Below are 21,446 nucleotides of genomic sequence, written 5' to 3'. Positions count from 1 at the left end.
CAGTAAAATCATGAGAACAGCCAATTAAAAAAAAAAAATCAAAACAGTTAATCAGAACTGGGCACTAACTGGGCCTACAGTGTGATTGTAGCCTCTGTGTTACCTCCTCAACCATTCTTCCGCTATTTGGACATGCACAGAGACATTCACAGATACACAGAAATCTCTCCAAATCTTGTTGTAGTGGATTACCCACTCAGAAGTGGTGTTTATCGACTTACAGATGCAAACTGGGAGCTGTCCGGACCAGCTGTGGTCTTGCTGGCAGATCCGTACTGAGGAGCCGATGAGCCTGAATCCTGGGTTGCATTGGTAAACCACTGTGTCTCTGTAACCGAAGTTTTCTCCAATCACTTGCCCATTCACGATCTGCTCTGGGATGCCACAGTGACCAGCTGTGGTAAGTCAAAAAAAAAAACGACTGTTAACATCCTTTATTATTCTACAAAAAGTTCAACACTAAGCCCATTCAGGATTTATATCAGTGCACCATTGAAAATTAACAATAATATTCAGATGTAGCCAACATGGAGGTCACATTTGTGCTAAATACAACATATTCTGCAAATCAAAATGAATAATATCAATGACTCCCATGGTGTGATACTTATATTTGAGAATAATCACCTACAGTGGTCACTAAACTAATGGATAATAGCTGCTGGGTAGACACAATTTTGACTGTGCTATCATGTTTGAATAATTTTGCATTTTGACAACTTCATTATAAAGTGAAATAAGGAAACTGGTGCTTTAAAAGGTTTTGGAATTAAAATACAAACAAAATTAGTTTTGCGTATTCATGAAACATATTGGGTTTGGAGAGAATTTTTCAGCTCATTATCTTTGAATTATTATTTCTAAATTCACACTGGCTTCAACTTCACTTGTGATAACGCCGCTTTTTATATTTACAGTAGATTAAGGGACGCGTGTGAACCTCCTTAAAATCTATCCAATACGCTCATGCACGTAATCATATTACTTTCAGCTACAATAAATCCCATTCAGAGAGCAGGAATCTTGCTGAGATTTCCACTGCCACTTAAAACCTGGGAAATTGCCACTGACTGAGAGTGCGATTTCCCTAATTCACTCCTGCACCCAGAAACTCAGCCAAGCATTTTATTATCACACTCCAGTTGAGAGCAGCCAGATTCTATGAAGATAGTGCTGAAGTAGGCTTCTATACAGGGAGGTCGCTGGCTATGTTAACCCTGACAGCCATATCACTAAACAAGAGAGAGGTGCCCTTCTTTTAATGAACTAAACCAATCTTGAGCTGAGCTTGGAGTGCTGGTGCCACAGGGTTGATAAACGGACTAATGCATCTGCCAGGGAAACTGCCACATTCTGCTGCTGCGTGGGTTTGAATGCAGCTCGAGTAATTACATATGTCTCATTTTCTCCCACAGTAGAAAACCATGTTGAGCCGTGGTAAGCTAAGCTTCAGCAGGATCTCTTGTTTAGATACAGACCGTTGACAAAGTAAAAGAAAATTAACACTAAGTAGAGAATAGTAACACCTTAGCCAGGTGTTAAACACTGCACGCCACCAGAACGGCTTCGGTGCTCCTTGGCATCGAGTCTACATGTCTCTGTTAAGGTTGTCCTCTAACTGTCAACCAAACATTATGAGGTGACCAGGTTGTGTTTGCTTGGTTGGTTGCAGGTTAGCAGACATCATTAGTGTTAGCAAATGTAGAGACAGATCTGTATAAACATCCCATCATTCTGGAATACAGGGGAAAACAACTGCACTCTCTGGGTTGTTTAAGCACTTTGTACGTCTTCATACAAATCACAGCGCTAAGCACACAATACATCCATGATGCCTTTGCAAAAACATGTTGGATTGGGTTTGGTTTTGCAAAAATGTGCACATGGGGAACTCACCTGTTCAAACTTGAATTTTCTTGAGCCCTTTGTTCTTTTGTTTAGTTTGTTTGTGAAGTGTCTTTGAGTGTCCAAAAAAGCGCTATATAACTCTGATGTATTACTATTCTTCTTCTTCTTCTTCTTCTTCTTATTATTATTATTGTTATTATTATTATTATTATTATTATTATCATTATTATTATTATTAACAAGGAGTAGAATGATCAATGAAAAAGTTGTGATGGCAGGATTTTTCTAACAGAGTACATACAAAATGACAAAAACCATAACGCGACAACTGTGCGCAAACTATTTCCTAAACTGTACTTTATTGGAAAACTTATTTGGAATCAAATGTTTTGGATTCATTAAACAATATATCAGGATAAAAATAAAACTTTATTTATCCATATGGGGAAATTCAAGTGTCACAGCAGCATTTACAGTAGAGTGAGCTTAACAAATATTGGAGTTGGAGTCATTACTGTGAATAATGTAGTTTTAATTAAAGACCGAATAACTGTCCACTGCAGTAATACCATGCATGAAAAAGTTAAATATAACTTAATACAGGTCATAATGTCTATTTTTGTGTGGCAAGTGTATAAGTGTACATGAGTATAAAGCATGTCATGATTTACTGATAAACACTTTCATCTGTTGTCTTTGGGCACAGTTGCTAAGAGACAAATATTTTGCTTATATGGTGAAACAATTAGGATTTTTCTTCAATTTGTCAGCCATCTGTATCTCAATACCAGCTCAGATTTGTTTTGCTACACCTTGGCAAGTGTCGCAAGGTTTGTTGACAATGCCAGCCTGGGAGCTCGATTCAGATTTAATTTACAATGAAATCTTAAACTAGGGTGATGTAAAAGTTCGATGAATACTGAGGTCAGTTACTATCTACTTTAGGACTACCTGCATATGGAAGTGGTCCAAATCAGATCTGCATAAATGGATCAGGTATTAAGTGGCTGCAGTGAGTAACAGCGTGATATGGGGACTCAACGACAAGAGACCAACAAAATCATTTAAAGTATTTCACAGTCACTGACCATTGCACACTTGGCAAGAGAACCAATTATTGCCACCCTCTGCTTCCCCATCTGGTTCTATTTTCGGGGCGAGTTGGCTTAACCAAAAAAAGCTCATATTCCGTCTCAGCAGATTGCCAGCAATGTTTGACCCAGGTCATGACTCTGTTTTTAAAGTTAAAGGGAACATTTACACCCTTCTCACCCAGGCATTGAGTCTCCATTCCACTCCAGAGGCCGGACAGGAGACACTCTCGAACTGTAGATCCAGTTAAAACATAGCCAAGGTTACAGCTGAAAATGGCTGATGCGCCAAAGGTAGTCTGGATCCCAATTTTCTTTCCATTAGGAGGAGTAGGCAGGTCGCCACAGGATATGACTGCAGAGAAAGAACAAGACAGCCACACAGCGAATGAGAGAAAATAAGGGAAAGAAAGAGAAGAACAAAGTTGGCTGAAATCTCCTGAGTCAATAGGTGACCACAGTCATTTACACCCATCATAGTGACCTTAATATGATTAAAACAAGTGGTGACAGGCACAACAAACCCCGCCCCTCGCACATGTTGTAGTTTATTTTGGCATCGATCCAACTGATGTCACCATGTCTATGTGTGTGTGCTGATGTCAGCACACACATAGACAGCAAAGACAAATTCGGCCATTATAAGTAAATGATGAGAAAAAAAAGATTAAAAAAAAAAAAAAAAGAATCTATATCTCCACAAAAATGCAATTGCCTTTGCATCGTTGCATGCCCGCCATCTGATATTACTGAACTGGAAGGGGAAGAACCTTCCTGCCTATGTTCATCGGGTTAGAGAGGTGATGTTGGGATTGGACCTGGAAAAAATTAGGTATACAGTCCATGGGTTGGAGGATAAATATGACAGAACCTGGTCACAATTCATAACTCATATCAAGAACCTGCCTTTTGCCTGATTCCCTGTTTTTATTTAATGTATTTTTCTTTCTTCCTTACTCTTTTACTGCCATCCCAGTCTTCTCAATGCCCACAGTCTGACTGCTGGGACTTTTTTTTCTTATGCCAGAGGTCCAGAATGTTGGTGATATAACCAGAATGATCAACACAGATTGGTTTGAGCCTTTTTTTTTTTTTTTGGTGTTCTGTTTGTCCATTTGAAATGTGCATTTATATGGATGTATTTATGGGGATGCCACCTGGATGGGGGGGAGACAAGTTCACAAAATGTGTAAGACATGCCTTAAGGATGTAATTGTTATGGAAAAATGATAAGTTGTTAAAAAAAAAAGGAATCTATTCTGGGTCACTGGTAATCTATAAAGTCAATTTGGTTTGAATTCAACCAATAGTTTTGCTGCTACAGACATTTGAAATTTCGCTCATTATAAGTAAATAGGGAAAAAAAAAGATTTTAAAAATTCATTAAAAATTGGAACTTTGACCTACTGTTCCCAAAATGTAATCAGCCTTTGTCCCTATGACTTTCATCATGCAGGCTGGCACTTCTTTTAGCCATTATAACAGGTTATTCAGCTATTTTGCTTTTCAAAAAAAATTTAATAATGATAATTCCTGCAGCAGCATTGGAAGCTTTTTTCCATTAATATATTAAGCAACCCAGGAGAACAGAAGAATACAGGAAGAGCAAAAAAAATGTATCACTGACTTGCTGTTTAACGAAACTGTTTATTCTTGTAATCTACAAATATTAAAAGGCATAATTTGTTGTATACCTGGTGTGGTATGGAATTATGAAGTAAATTAGATTTCATTTGTCAGATCCTATTATTATCCTATTATTCAATTGAAACAGTATATGGTGCATTTAAGGGAATAAACTATGTGGTACATGCATGTTTTATTAGTTATGAATATGCAGTGCAAGGATAGCAACAGTATAGACAGAAGATGTTATTTTAAAAAATCAATGTATTATTTGGAATGTCAAAAACGTCTTTATTTATGTGATTAACAAGTTCGTTTCGACTCACTTTTACATCGTGGCCTCTCGTTTCTCCAGCTCCACACCCCATTGGCCAAGCACTGGATGTGGGCAGGGCCAACGCGGTAGTATCCAGGGTTGCAGGTGAAGATGATTTTGGTCCCATATTCATAGTGTGAGCCATTGACTATCCTCCATTTTCCGTGGTCAAGCGAGAAGGAGCTGAGACTGGGGCATGTCATGACTGAAAGCAGAGGACGATCAGGGGGGAACAGGCATCGTTAGTTTTGGATTATTGGATCTAATTCACTTCTGCTTCACCTTCGTCTTGTATCCCTTGTACACACACTGCTAAGTCCAAGACTGCAAACATAATGTAACGATACAACAGTGCAGCGGAAATGTAAACAGTCAAATGAGAAAGGTTTAATCTCAAGAATAAACTAATCCGTGGGTTAAAGTATGAAAAAGCAACTACTTTTCCTGCAATTGTACAAAAGCTGCTCCACAACAAAGCTGTGAGTAAATCTGCCCTCTAAAACCAAATGAGTTTCAAAATAAACTGTTTCTGTTTTCACCATGAGACACTTTTACAGCGGGGAATAAACATTGGTCTCATTAGTAAACACGGTTGTCAATCACTTATTATACAGATTTTCAAATGGAAAGGCATTGCACTGACTTGTTTTACATTCACCCCAGCGCCGACTACTTTCTCCCTCTACTACTACTCTCTACTTTCTTCCTCTGTCCTGTCATTACAACCCAAAGTGTTTCCTAAATAAAAACAGACTTATCAGAACATGTGGTTCTGCTGGGACTGCAGTCTGTATTTCATGACAACTTTTGTTCCAGTACAGCATTTTGTTGAAAGGATTTATTCCCCATCTCCTCCAAAGATGGTTTCAAACTGACTTTTTTTTAACTCGTCTCGGATACAGCTGTCAAAATTCAAAATTCATTCCCATCCCCATAGGTTGTCTCTCCCCACTGCTTAACCATGCACTGGGTTACCTCATCTCTCCAAATCACTTTTCCTTCTTCACTACATCCCTTTGCATACTCCCTAGCTTCCTTCACTCACCAATGCAGCGGGGTATCTTGTTGTGGTTGCTCCAGGTGCCGTCTGGCTGGCAGACTGTGGTCGTCAGCTCTTTGGAGGAGAGCCGGTAGCCACTGTTGCAGAAGTAGGTCACCCGTGTGCCGACAGAATAATCAGCAGCGAGCACACCTCCGTTCACTGGCGCACTGGGCACACCGCATGACACAGCTGCAGGCGGTAAGGAGACAGTTGTCAACACACATGTTTACGTGCAGTAAAACGCACATCCTGGAGAAATTTACAGTGAAAAGCCTGCACGGTGGATATACATATATGTATACATTTGTATGTTGGCTAACAAGTGTTGCTGTAAACACGTGTATGTACATCTAAAGTAATTACCAATGAACCAATGTGACCAAGTAGCGAAAAGTCAACATTTGTCTTGTAAAGTCATAAAGCCATTTGGATTTTCTTGTGTGCAAATGTAAGGCAAAAAAAATGGTTTGGTAGGACATGACAGACAACTTCAAAGATCTACTTTACAGATTTAATGAAGAAATTAGATGTATGTAATTTAATGACATCAAAAACCCAATATTCTCAATTATAAAAAAGAGAATTAAGAAAAGATGATGCTGAAAAGCAATCTAAAAACAATTAATAAACTAGAAGCACTCGGAGAGCACAGACCTCCGCCAAGGCTGATCAGTGGGCCCCCCCGTGGGCCCCCCCCCCCCGATCACCCCCAAAAGTTATCATTTCTTCCTTATCCCATTTCCAACAAACCCTGAAAATTTCATCAAATCTGTCCATAACTTTTTGAGTTATGTTGCACACTAACGGACAGACAAACAAACAGACAGACAGACAAACAAACCCTGGCAAAAACATAACCTCCTTGGCGGAGGTAAATATCAGAACATGTTGAAGAGGTGTTCTGCTGAATTTCAACAGAAAATTTTTGAAGTGCTATTTCTAGTTTTGAGCCTTTGTGGCATATAGGGTGATATAAGTGTTTATATTATATATGTTAAAATTATTGCAGTATATTAGTCATAAATTGAAGGTTATGAAGTTCAGTAAATAAATTACAGGTATTTATTCAACATTGTTCATTTAGATGCAGTAGTATGATGCCACTGGATAAGGTATGAAACACACATTAGTAGCTCTAACGCTACAAAGTATAATAACAATGACATAAATGGAGTGTTCAACACATCTTTGTGTAGTACAAAGCACCACAAAGTACAGTACTTAAAATTTAATCCAAACTGAAGGTAAATTTGCACAGCCCTGAAATAAACTGAACAGTATTATCTTCATATGTGTACAATATATTAAAGAGTTTTTCATTAGTTTTAGTTGTATGTTTGAAGTCAATGAATCATAGTAGTCCTCAAATATGACTTGTTTACTAGGCATCACATAATGTTCTAAACGAAATGGGAATTCATATGTGTGTATATATATATATATATATATATATATATATATATATATATATATGTGTGTGTGTGTGTATATTTATATATATGAAGTCCTTCATAAATATTGCAAGGTTTTCATAGGTTTCATTATGAAAGAGGTGACCATTCTTTATACTCTCTCTCTCACACACACACACACACACACACATACACAAAAAATCCCACACATGACTGTGTCCTTGCCCCTTCAGCGTGAATCTGGGTTACAGTGGCCTTAAACAAGAATGGGACCTGAAGCTCGGAGCTTTCAAGGTGTTTATCAGAGACGAGTCAGAGGGAGTGAACAGATTGGGGAAACCAACATCTGCAGGGCTACACTAAATGAGAACAGTTACGCAAACATACACATCATGAAAAGGAGTGGGAACCGTAGCAGAACAGTGTGAAATATCAAATGTTAAGAACGTGGCCTGAGGCCTGTAGTTGGATGGATCCTTCTCACTAACCCTTAAGAGAAAATCAATCAACACTTCTGACTACTGCTCCAACCCAACAGATCATAATCACATGGATTCTGTAACCCTTACCAAGGATGTTTCAGAAAGTTTCTAAATAGAAATGTGGATTGTTCATCTCTTTTGAATGTTAGCGGACCAGAAACATTTCTCCGGTCAGTGCTTTATCTGCAAGATGCATGACCAACACAGATGGATTAGCAAAGTGCCTCCTCTTAACATCACTCATACAGTGGAATAAATGAAAGACTGAACATGCTGAGATGTAATATCCTCCATGTAGCAGATAGCAGATGGACCGCTACAGCCATGGTTAGGGTTATAAGCTCTGGAAAGCTGTCTGCAATTACCAGACTGACAAAATCAATCACAGGTGTGAAGAGTTTTTAAATCATTTTAAGTACATGACATACATATTTTGATTTCACTGCATCATGATAAAATGCAATTGAGTACACCATCTGTTACTGTTTTCGTCTGTACGTGTGTGTGTGTGTGTGTGTGTGTGTGTATGTGTCTGTGCTGGTGCATGCAATCACGTGCACTTTAATGCACACATTCACATGTGCGCATCAAAGAACCCAATTAGTTGAGTGAAACCTAAGAGGAGCAGCCACTGCATGCTAATGGAGAGTTAGCCAAAGTAATTTGAAGAAGTGGAAATTGACAGAAGAAGGGACGATTGATTTTTGTTTCCTTTCCACCTGACAGGGTGCTGGCTCTCAATCAGGCTAGATTCAGTTCAGCTGCTAACAACACAGGAATGGGTTTTGGGCTGAGACACTTGGGTGCCTTAAGCACCTGCCTGTCTGCCTGCTGAGCACAGGGCTGCAGATGCAGTGACCAGAAGAAGTAGGAAAAAGGCAGACTGAAGTTGCAAATAAAAGGCTGTCAGGTCTGATGAGCTCACCTTGACATGCAGGAACAGGGGCGTCCCAGGTGTAATATCCAAAGGGGGTCTTCTTACACACAGCTGCGCCCTTTCCGATCAGCTTGTACCCCCTGTCGCAGGCCCAACGCACCATGCTGTTCAGATGACCTCCAGTCTGGCTCACCACAAAGCCATGTTGTGGGGAGTCAGGGGTACTGCAGTACATGGCTACAATAGATGGAGGAAGAAAGACAAAAAAGGATGAGATGAGGAAAGAAGAATGGTAAGGCAACAGGGAGTGAAGGGGGGGGGGTGAATGGTGACAAAGAAAATGGAGATTGCACAGATATGGTGATTTTTAGTAAAAAGAAGAAAAAAAAGCACAGAAAGAAGAAAAGGCATTAACAAAGCTCCTCTAGAGAAAGACTCAGGTGAACATTTTAGTCACAGAAAAGCTCCATTTTAAATGTAGAAAGATAATGAGGAAAAATGCCTGAGGAGTGTCACATCTCTTTAGCACTTGGGCTGTGTGCCACACAGCACAGGAAGTCCTGAAAATAACATTATTATTTCTCAGTGGCCTATGGGTACACACATATTCAATTTGCTTTAACACATGCAATATGGGTGCATCCCCCAGTTATTTGTTCCATAGCCTTCCTTTTCCTCATCTTACAGCCCATCGAACACACAAAAGGTACATTTGATTTCTTCAGTATGGGCATGAATAGTCAATGGGATAGGTATTCAAAGTGAGGACTGTGAATTCAAAAAAGGCTGTCAAACACTCCCTCAAATCAGCACAAATGGGAGATAGATGGGATTTAAGAGGAGAGGACACACCGGAGTAAAGGTCAGCTCCTGTTCAAGTCAATCAAGTCAAGGAGGAGCGTTCTTTACAAAATTCATCACACCGACTGCTTTCACAATAACTCTTTCGTGTATTAAACATAATGGAGGAACATAGTATAAAAAATGAATGTCTTTTGTGCTTTTTCATTATTATTGATGCATTTCAAATGGAAAAAGACTCCCTGCACTGCTCTTGCTTAGCACCACTTGCTTTATTAAAGACCCAATTAAGAATTTAAAACCTTTTGAAATTAAGGAGTGCAAAACAGCATGCAAACCTCACTGTGACTTTCTCCTGCCTTGTGGTTTCGGGTATAAAAATATATTCTATTGTGAGCCATTATCCTTTCTATCAAAGCTCAAAGCATTTCATAAATGAACAGGTATTTAAAAAATCTCCTGAAAATCACTGCATACTGTGATAAACACTGTGATAAAAGTCACGTTGTCTTCATGGGAATAGAATAAAGCTTGGAATAAAGAGGGTTTAAATGATGGGGTGTCAAATTAATCTGAGTTCAGGGGCCACGTATGGTCTAATATGACCAGGCCAGACCAATAACTTATAAATAATGACAATTCCAAATGTTGCCTTTGTTTTGATGCAAAAAAAAAAAAAAGAAATTACAGTATAACTATCCTTAAGCAAAAAAATGTGAATAACTTGAACATGTATGAACAACCTGAAATTTCTTTTAAAAAATAAACATTTTAATATTACGCCTCAGTTTATTATTTAGATCACAGTGGACACAAAAAATATTTAGTAAGAGGCATCTGGAAATGAAAAATATAACAATTAACTTTATGATCAAAACAACTTGTAAAGACTCAGTGACACCCTTGTCTGCCAGTGTCTTCTGTGCAATTTTGGACTTTAAAGGGCCAGTTTTAGCCCGCAGGGCATATGTTTGACACCCCTAATTTAAATAATATACGGTTCTATGAAGTGTTATCAATTGGCTTGAAGGCTTTCTACTTGTAAACCTGACTTTTATCACGTTTTCACAATATATACAAATAGCATTAATAAAAAGAGAATATGATGATAAGGTGGATACATACTTTGATACTCACCCACGTATCTGATGTGGAAACCATGTCGGTTGGTGCCATGATCAGAGGACCAGCGTAGCAGAAGCTGGTGGCCTGTTGTGGTCAGGCTGAAGGGTGTTTCAATGTCGCCACTGAGTGATGCTAAATTCTGGCTGTAAATATTGGGACCTAAACAGACAGATAACAAAAGACAAATATCAAAACCAAACCACATGTAGAAATTGTAATACTGTATACTATTTAAAAGAGTGATATTTAGCTTTTTTAAATGGAATTATGCATTTTAAAACATTTCCCTGTGGTCTACATAAACTGTAAATGCTATGCTTGGGTCTGAATTCTTCATTAATTCAACTCCACAGGTCCATCTTCAACCCTATTTCTGAGTCAGGACACCAGAAAGGTTGTTTTGAGCGCTGGCCCTTTAAATGCAAATGAGCCACTTCACACCCTGCCCCCTCCAGGTTGTTGGCTGTGCTGCTCTGTCCTGTTCAGCCAACAACTGAACATTTTAGGTAATTGGCTCGAAGTTTGGACATATTTTCAGTATGGACTAAAATCACTGCTGCTCATAAACAATTATGTCGTACTCGGAGAAATGTTTTGATGGAAGTCTTGACCTTGTATGTGCAAATGTCATGACTTAACTAGTTATCGATGTAACAAATTAAGCAGGAATTAAAACAGGTTGTAGAAATCCACTTGATTTTTGCCAGAATGAATATAAAGATAGCTTTGCAGCACCTGGAGGGTTCAAATTCAAACTTTTTGAACTATTAGGGTCCAAATACACAAATAATAAAAGCGGGTTAAGCAAAATATGACCGCTTTAAGGCAAACTTGAATAACAGACAATGAAACACCAAAAATTTAGCAAAGCCCACCGTCAAATATTTCCAAGATGTCAAACTCTTTTTCTGTCTGGAAGAGTTCAAAGTGCAGAGTAATGTTGTAGCCCTTCTCCACATTGATCAGCCAGGAGCACATCTGAAGGTTGGGGTAGTTTTCAGGGTAGCCCGGACTCAGGATTACCCCCGTCGAATCAAAACGCACCTCATGGGCAGGACATTGAACTGACAGGAGACAAAGAATTAAGACGTAATATGGTTAGAAAAAGAGAGAGGAGCATAAAATAAAATTATATATATATATATATATATATATATATTATGACAGCTGAGAAAGTGCATAAGTAGAAAGGTGAAAAAGGGAGGAGGAAGGCTTCATAATAAGTGCAATTGAGTTAAAGAGCAGACTCTGAATGGTCCACAATGATGGTATGAATTGTAATGAAAAAATAGAGTGCTGAAATAATTACTGTACATTTCCAGCCTTTCAAGACTCTTACTGCACCAAAGGGCCAAGCTGCAGCACCTGCTGTTGTCCCTAAGCTCCTCTGGTATCTATCTATCACATAATAATACTCAGTAGGTGAGACGGCTTACTTTGTATTTATGGAAAAATTCTGTGTGCGTTTGTTTGTGTTTGAGTGACTTCATGTGTATCAGCTCAGAGCGCTCCCTTCATTTCCTGCAGGCTGGCATATCTGAAACTATGACAGCCAGTTTTATTTCTTTTCCTTGTGTGCCGCTAACACAAGTTTGTCTTTGAGCCACTAGTGAAGAAACATGACGCATATAAAAGGTTAATGCGAACAGCTGTTCAGGATAAAAAGGTCACTGGAAACATTCGGACATATATCAAGATTAAAAAAAAAAAAAAGGCAGAGGGAGAGAAATGTAGCACAAAGGAGTATGAATATTCCCACTGGTAGATTTCAGAAGACGCTGCAGTTTAGTTGAACTAGAGTACCCTCTGGCTCAAAGACAGCAGCCAAATATGATTTCTGAAGTTTAAATCAGAGGTTTTCAAAATAACAGCACATTTACTAAATCACTAAACTGACTCTCGACAACAAGGTCAGGACACTTTCTCTAAATTAGCTCAACACCATCGAAAACACTTAAATTAGAGGAAATAAGTAGTAAACATTGCAACGCAAGGATAACAAGATATGTGGAGTGTAGATGAGTGTTTCTACAAACAGTACATTCATTACGGAGGAAAAAATTAGCAGCAAAACCTCTGCATGTCAGTCGAATACTATAAAAAATACTAGCATTTCCTTATGCGAAGTTTTCTTAATCTCCTGCTTTGCACTTCCGTTTTGGCAGCAATTAACCCGTTTTATGACTCCTACTAGCTGTGTAATAGAAGGTTATGCATCCTGTCAAAATACAGGAGGTTGACATATTAATTATATGTAGTAATACCAACAAAGCTACATGTAACCTGGATGAGGTGAGAACACTGATTAAGATGCCTGGCACATAGCAGTCACACCATTCCACCTTTCCTTAATGTGCAGATTTGGTATGTTTTGTTACCGCAGTTGCTGCGCTGTTTTACCATGTGGTTTGTAAAACTAACTGAAGAATCTCAGTGAAATGTTTTTACCTCATTTTGATGGCTGTGGCAAAGGGAGGAGAAGAGCAGTCATCCTGTGATTGCTGACTTACTTAGCTTATTACCATCCCCTCTGGCTCTTGATGCCATTTGGATCTTTACTCGCTGTATTACAGTGCTATTTTCTCCTGTGTAGGCCAAGGGCAAACAGGTTCTGCCTTACAAGAACAGTGGGCATATGTGATACTAAGTGCTCCAACCTGAAAGCAGGCAAACTGCAACTCAACAACTCCTTCGACCATTGTACTGAAATCTTTATGCTCTGCACTGCTCGAGGAATCGGCTGACCTCGGATGGCAGTCTGGTACGACCGCCTTCCTTCTCACTGCTGCATCTGCAAAGCCAGTTGGCGAGATTTGCACGCTGTCTGTTGCCAGGGACTGTTTGCGCTGGAATTCCTATGGGTCTTGTCTGGGGTTACTATGTGGTCCAGCCCTTCATTTCTTCCTAAAAGGGTTTCAGCTTCTCACGTCAATCAGCTGCACAATCAATTCACATCTCCCCCAAAGCCAGGGATGGATAAAATGCATCCTAATGTCAGTCTACTTTTTCCTGTGCAGGCTGTGAGGTGCACAGTGGAAGTGTCATTGGGATTCCATATGTCTGATGCACCGTTTGTAAAGGAGGACATAGGAAGGACTGTGTCTTGTCAAGGCACAGACTCTCAAGATGAGTTGTTGATACATGCCAGAAGTATTCAAGCTCAGGGATCTTTTTGTAAAATGTCAACCAGGAGTGTCTAAAACTGATTAAAGGGTGTGACGCCTGCGCTACAGCAGCTTGGGCTTCCTTGGACTTGTACGCTCTCGTGGCTGCCCTCCTTATCTGCTCCTTCAGGGGTCCGATCAAGTGGTAACACGTGGACAAATTTCATGTTCAACAGTCTCTGTGATGTAAGCAGAGTAACTTACATGCCTGTATTACACGTATTTGAGTAGGTATTTATAAGCACTTTAACATTATGTTTAAGGGAGATAAAATTTTTTAGATAAAAAATGTCAAATTACTACTCAGTTACGTGGATTTGAAACAGACATCAATTTTTAATCTTCATACAAACATTCAAAACATGCAGTTCTCGACAGAAATTGATATCAAGTAGGACAAAAACTTTTAGATGTTATGTTCAACTATGCTGAAAATATATTTTGGAGTAAAATATTGAAAAGTCTCTGTTTTATTGACATGAGAATGTGGTGACATGTGGACAGGTTGCCATAGTAACATGTGGACGCCTCTTTACCATTGTATGCATCACCCAAAATGTATCAAAAGATCATTAGTTTCTGAAAGTTTCACTCAAATATCTGAATTATAAGTAACTTGAAAATTAAAGATTTGTATTTTTGTGGCAACTCACAGATGTTTGAAGGCCTTCATTCATTCATTTTCTGAACCTGCTTTCTCTTCACTAGGGTCAATGGAGCCTATCCCAGCTACTTATGGGCGAGGGCAGGATACACCCTGGACATGTCACCAATTCATCGCCGGGCTGACATATAGAGACGAACAATCACTCTCACATTCACACCTATGGACAATTTAGATTAACCGATTAACCTATGTTCAAACTCATAAATATCAATAATATTCACAAAGCAATGAAAATCTAATATTTTAAACTTAACAGTCATCTATATAATCAACAGATTGAATACATTTTCAAATTTTTTAGGTATAATTTTTAGCGTTATATTTGAGCTATGGCTATGGTGTAAAAAGTACAATTGATAAAATCGGTTGTAACTTTTTTTTTTTTTTTCCACAAGTGGTATTTTAAAAAGGATAACAGTTCCATAAAATAGAGATCTTTAGCTAAAAAATGAGCCCCCTTGATAAATGATGTGTCCAAATTTATTTTTCCACGCTGATGTTCACTTTCACTTGATTGGACCCTCAGTTGAAGCAGAGTGAGAACAGATTCTTCATGACTTTGTTTGTATTACATCAAGCCTCTGGTGGTCAAGAGGAGTGAAACAAAACAGAGCCATGATTGTACTGTTCTATGAATTGTGCATGACACAAGAGTTCAGAGGGTTTTCACTGCCCTTTCTCTTTTCTCTGCTGGGTTTCCTCCTATACAAGTCTGAAAACAGGGAATTGGTAAGTTCCTCTGTTTGTCAATATCAACACTGACAAACACATCTCACTGATCTATCCATCTCTGTCACTACCGATTCCTCATACCTCATGCTCTTGAGTATTGTTTTCCTTTAAACACATCTTTAGATAAAAAGTTCACAGATCTATAGTGTCTCGTCTCCTCTCTTTGTCACTCACTATGTCACTATGTGATAAGATTCTATAGGAGATGACTGCTGGGTGCCTGGGCCCTTTATCCAGTTGCTGCGTTACATGTATGAAGTAATTATGTCTTGCCATCTCGTGTATGAATGCAATGCATATCCAGGTATTTCGTGTGTCTGGATGTCATACAGAATTCATAGAACCTTTGTTAGATTTATAACCCTTCTGCTGATGCCAGAGGGAATTCTTGTGAATAGAGAGAGCAAACACTGGAGAAGAAATAATGTGAAACTTGAAAACTATTGCACATATTTTCTGAACAACAATAATATATTGACATAGCCGTAAGACTTTTGTGTACTTCTCTAATCTACACATTTAGATTCCCTGCATTCCATTCCCTTATTGTACTAAGATGACTAATGATTCATTTGCCACCATCTGATACGTTGTGCATAAAATGGTTAAATTCGTTACTGAAATAATTGAAAGACCAGTACTTGTTTAATAAGCCAACGTTGCCTGGTAACAAACATAGGTCCATCTAATAAGGACAAGTAGTGGCTCTAAGTCCTGCGACAGACTTTCGGTTCAGGGATTTTAAAAAACAATCAGAATCAGGGAAGGATTAAAACTGTTTGATGCACCTCAGTGGTGCTATTTTTTAGGATGGGTTTTACAAGTTCCATGATAAGAACAAGGGATTCTTCTGTAAGCAGACTAAAGCTTACGGTGTGCTGAAATAGTACTTCAGCCTTATGACAAATGTTGACCCTAGTGCCTCAGTAAAAACATGTCATACTGATTGTTATTTCAATATGGACTCAAATATAACTCTACAGTATGATGGGTACACACTTAGTAGAGGGCTGATAAATAAAGTGATGAGCAGTGTAAATAAAATTGTTAAATAATCATAAACTACAGCTAATGGTATTTCTAACTCTATTTACCCTCCAAAAAGATTTGTCCTCTCATCTCCAGGGAATGAGAATTAAATGGTGGATTAGTACTGTATATTAATCACAAACCTCCCTGAAGTGGCCAATGAGTTACATCCAAGTAACTACTGCAAGTACTGATAGAAAACACATTACCATTTGTCAGCATAACAAGCAAGCCAGCCTGATTTATTCAAAAAGAACTGGCTTTGGCAATTGTTACAAAACAGTAAACCATGTCTTGGTAAAGCCTTGTACAAACTGCCAGTTCTTTTCATTTTGATGTACATAAAGAATTAGAATACTATGGTAAGTGTTTTACTGTAAGCTAAAGAAACGTCATACAATAAAGCTTACATAAGCAGAGGCGAGATGAAGTTAGAGCAAAGAATTGTTTTCACTACATTTTCTGAACACAGTGAGCAATATGACAACACTGAGCGGGTTTGAGTCAGCCTTGGCATGGCAGATGGTTTTCCAAGCAAACACAGCAGTCAACTCAATTATGATTTATCCTTAATCAAAACTTCTGTATAACCTTCATCATACGTAGCCTGTAATAAAGACAGAGCCAGGGGAAATATCGAAAAGTACGAGGTGAATAGAAGGCAGCGCAAGGACACTTTGGTGCTATCTTGTAACATGAAATGACAATTAACAATACAAGACAGAAGGGTTGACAGCAAACAAAAGCGGAATCTGGGACACAAGAGAATTCTTCTTCCTGCCCTATCGGCAAGCTGCTGACAGGAACTGTCCCTTTTACAAGCTTACTGTAGCAGTCTCTTAGATGTGAATAGCAGGTCAACTCAAATTAAGTTCAACTTTACATGTCCCAAGGAGAGCAATTAGTTTTGTGCTAGAGGTGGCACAAGGACATTACATATCCAACACAAGAAAATGTAATGAATTCTTGACTACAATAATGAGACGATCCATGAAAATGTCACACAATGAATTACTAACTCAGACATCCTAAGATAGTTCCATCTATGAAAATTTCATGTTTAGAGCAGTTCATAAGAAGGTGTTCACAAAGCTGAAGCTAAATAAGACAACTAATCATTCAGACCATTTTGCAAACATAAATGTGGCTATTTGGGTTTCACCTTTTTCAATACTGAATAATCTTTGGAAAAAAAAAAATACATTGATTTTGCTTTCTTCTCTATTTGACATGACCTAAATAAGAGGAGCCATTTTGTTGGCAGTTTATAGTTTAGTATTATTATTCCTGTGAGTCTGTTATTTCATGTCTTTACTTTCTGGCTTATGTGTGACCAAAAAAAAATCAACTGAAAATGATGTGTTGTCCTGCTAGGGAAGCCCCAGTGTGATTTTCCCAGCAGAATTGGCAGGATAAATCAAATTCACTCTCATGTTAAAACAAGTGAGGATATTTCAAGTACAATTTGTGTGCTTTAGCTGATTGGAGCTAGTTGGACTTGGCAGAGATCTATGTAGTTCCAAACACATGAGAAGGTGAGCTGGCAGGACCACCATGACAATAGAGTGTAAAATCTGTTCCAGTATTCTCAAGGGAGCCTTAATGTCCTTGGCAGAGAATTATTATTATTATTATTATTATTATTATTATTATTATTATTATTATTATTATTATTATTATTATTATTGTTCCAAAGTATTTTGCTTGTTGCTCATTTGCCAATTTAGTTGCTTTAAAACAAGCAATAAAATAAAGCTTTAGAAAGTATTTTACTATAATTCTATTCATGTCAGGCTTAATATGATACAGTATCTGTATGCCAGACTGATGCAATATCAAATAAAGCTTTTCCATCTGTTCCCTATCTCACTTCATTCTTCATCATCTAACTCGCTAATAAAATACTGCAGGATTTTATACCCCTTGTACAATTGATAAATGTTTAATTCATAAAAAAATGCTCCGTGCATCAAGTGCAGCACAAGGATAATCCACACATCTGACCTCAATTGCCATTCGTTTGGTCTAGCTGACCTTTGTCAGAACTAACACTAACAGAGCTATTAATGTGAGTGCAGCATTGATGAATAAAGTATGAGAACTTGAGTAGGTTTCCTGGATCACAGGTCAGGTTACTTGATTCAAGTTTTATGACGTGTCTTGCTTGCTTTAGTTGTGTGGCACTCTCCATATACTGCAATGAAAACAGCCAAATTCTTAAAAGTAAGACTAAAAACAATGTCAGCTGCAAAAATGCTAGAGGGTAAGAAATCAAGATATCAAGTCCAACATTACATAAGAACAGGGAGGGAGCAGAAAATAGGCTCAAAATCACCACTCATATTCTGAGATGCTTTATGAATGCAGGTTTGGGGTTTGTTGAGTGTCTTTCATGGCTTGATCACAAGTCTAATACGATTACTTGGAGTTTTCTAGAAATAAAGGCAGAAATACTCATCAGCTGAAGACTTGTAGACAAAGGACTCTAGGGCACTTCAAATGAGCCTACACTATCCACAGGGAATAAAAGGTTTCAGAACACTGTGTTGTCTGCTGCAGAGATGTATTGGCACGACAGGCACGCTGATGGCATTTGTTTTTGGTCTAAACAAAATCTCTGATGCAGACAACACAGACATTCCTTTTTGTTTCTTGTTTGAAAATCTATCTTCTGAAAAAAAAAAAACAGGGGCAGGAAGACATTTTACATCAATCAAGCCCACTGGGCCATTTGAACAGGGATTAGGAGTAAAATATAAGCTCTATTTTCTTTCAAAACACACCAAAATGGGAAGATATGACTGGCCATGATATACCTTGTTCCACTTGAAAGTACAGATTTGTAATCAGTTTCACACAGACTAAACATTCCCACAGAATAACACAGATAAGTGTTGGGCTCTCAGGGAAGCACAGGTCTATGATCCTGGGTCAATAGTGTTCTTACTCTGCAAGTACAGATGCTGTGTGCCATCAGAAACCTGCTATTAGGGCCCTGCTGGCAGTCTGTGAAATGATGCATCAATAGTGGGTGCTGCAGCCTGTGACCAACCTTGGCAAACTGGCGCCAGGTACACATATATAAGCAGAATTAACCGAGTATAGACGCGCATACACATAAATGTGCTTAAACATCTTTTATGACACACCAACACTTATTCGCACATATTGACTAAGACCAACCTTGACAGACTGGTGGGGGTCCATCCATCTGCAGCCTTTCTCCAAGTCGACAGGTCAAAATCTCACTGCCCACCAAGGTGAAGCCCGGCTGGCACGTGTAGCGAATAATGTCCCCTGTAAGGTCATTTACACCCGCAATCATACAGACACACAAACAAACACACAACGGCAGAGCTGCGTTAGTTAAAGCCTCCTCAGTAGCAGCACTTGAAACGGTAATCAACAACACATTTCCTAATGAAGACTGACATCCCCTTAGCTAGATGGAGTACTGAAGGCACTTCATTACGTTTACAGTGCCAGCCTGCGTCGAAGCATACCCATACACAAACACATGAAATCACAATTACAGTCAATTTCAAAGACACACAGTAAAGGAGCCACTAGCCATATGATTTCCACTTCACTTTGCTAATCACATTTGAACACTGAAATATACCAACAGCTTATACTGAAAACTAATTAGCCTTGGCCTCAAACTATTTTAGTGCAAAACTGTTTGAAAAAAAAAAAAAAAACTCAAAAAGAAGCAAGTAAATAAGAAGAAAATTAAATGTAAAGTACAACAATGAAGGAGGTGAGGTGGGATGTGTGAAATCAAATTAACATCTGTTATAATCATACAGACACGCAAACAATGTATGTATGTATATGTGAGGATGATAAGTGACGTTAAGTACTCATAAGATATCTAAGGGACTTGATTTTTCATATATTATGCTGATAGGAAGCTAAAGGATAGACTTTTGTGTGGAGAAGGGGTGGGATTAAATAAATTAAACTTTTTTTTTTTCTTTTTTTTTTCCCCCCCATGATTTCTTATTATCTGTTTTATTTCTAAGGACTAAGTAAAATTACTTTATTTTGTTGCATATTCGAGAAAAAAAAAATCAAAAAATCAATCAACGAAAAATCCATGTGCTTAAAATGGAGATGATAAAACCTGCAAACAGATATGTAAAATATATAAAAGACAACAAAGCAAAAAGATGTGCACAAACACCGGCTCCAGTGAGCTAAAAATATTAGTCAAATGGCTGACGTATTAAATAATTAAAAACAATTACTGTGTCGTTTGCTATTCTTGAAACCACTGTCTAACACTGTCAAAGCAAATTACTTCGCAGCTGTGTCTGTTGAAAATTTATTTCATTATGTGTTGTCCATGGCCGGTAAACAAGCGGAATAAAATAAGACAAACCTATTTCAAACTCGTCATCATCGGTTAGGATGGTGGCATTGGCGACCGGAGGAGGTGGTTGACACGTTCTTAGCTGGTACGCTGTTGGGAAAAGGACAAACACTCAAATCTCTATTAGTGCACTCAAGGAAGAGACGTGAGAGAGGGTGGGTGTGTACGTATTTTCTATTCAACAGCAGCGCATCCCTTCCTCTCCCATTGTGCTGAAACTTGATTAGATCATAAATTGCGACCTATCAGTATTCATGATCTTCAAAAACCAATCACTAATTTAGCTGAGACTGGGGACATTTTTATTATTAATCCAATTCTTTTCGAAGGGGCGTTTTTAATAGTCTGATGGGAAACAGGCATAAGAAGGCATTCATCATTTATAGTTACACGCAACTGGAAGCAGCATCAAGTATGTAGCAAAATGAGAAAGGCCGAATAATGACTCATTAAAGGGAAAATTACAAACAAGGCCTCTGCGGTGTCGAGTATCGCCGACCAAATGAATAAGGGTCATTACCGCAGTATGCAATGAGGACTTTACTTAGATGGTATTAAAGGGGAGGTTACCGTAGTAGTGAAGAACAAAGAAGCCACTGGTGCTGAAGTCGCTGTGAAACTTGATGAGTATCTGATTAGCGGTGGTGGAGACACCCTCCTGAACAGAGTTTCCACTGAACTGACCGATCTGAGGCGAGGCCTGATCAGGTCCGTCCCTGTAAAGCAAGTTTGAGATACAGAGAAGGGGGGGTGAGTGCATGATTTATGGATAAACGCCAGTAATCACCTACCGGGATCAAAGAGCAGGTCTATTTGTCCTCAAGCAAACCTGTAGATGCTCATTTGGAGGATTTGAGCA

General features: G+C 38.6%; 1 protein-coding gene across 1 annotated transcript in view; it reads right to left on the bottom strand.

Annotated features, from left to right (window-relative positions):
- Positions 1-21,446, bottom strand: part of LOC115435868 (CUB and sushi domain-containing protein 3-like) — a 296,702-nt gene that overhangs the window by 71,321 nt on the left and 203,935 nt on the right. Inside the window, 10 exon segments of the mRNA XM_030158480.1 lie at positions 222-395; positions 3,121-3,294; positions 4,892-5,086; positions 5,927-6,112; positions 8,743-8,931; positions 10,621-10,779; positions 11,496-11,684; positions 19,396-19,509; positions 20,597-20,677; positions 21,158-21,303. Coding sequence (XP_030014340.1) covers positions 222-395; positions 3,121-3,294; positions 4,892-5,086; positions 5,927-6,112; positions 8,743-8,931; positions 10,621-10,779; positions 11,496-11,684; positions 19,396-19,509; positions 20,597-20,677; positions 21,158-21,303 — 1,607 coding nt within the window.

This window comes from Sphaeramia orbicularis, chromosome 16, assembly GCF_902148855.1.
Source record: "Sphaeramia orbicularis chromosome 16, fSphaOr1.1, whole genome shotgun sequence".
NCBI classification, from domain to species: Eukaryota; Metazoa; Chordata; class Actinopteri; order Kurtiformes; family Apogonidae; genus Sphaeramia; species Sphaeramia orbicularis.
The sequence above is the reverse complement of the archived record's forward strand: the minus strand, read 5'-3'. Positions and strand labels throughout refer to the sequence as shown.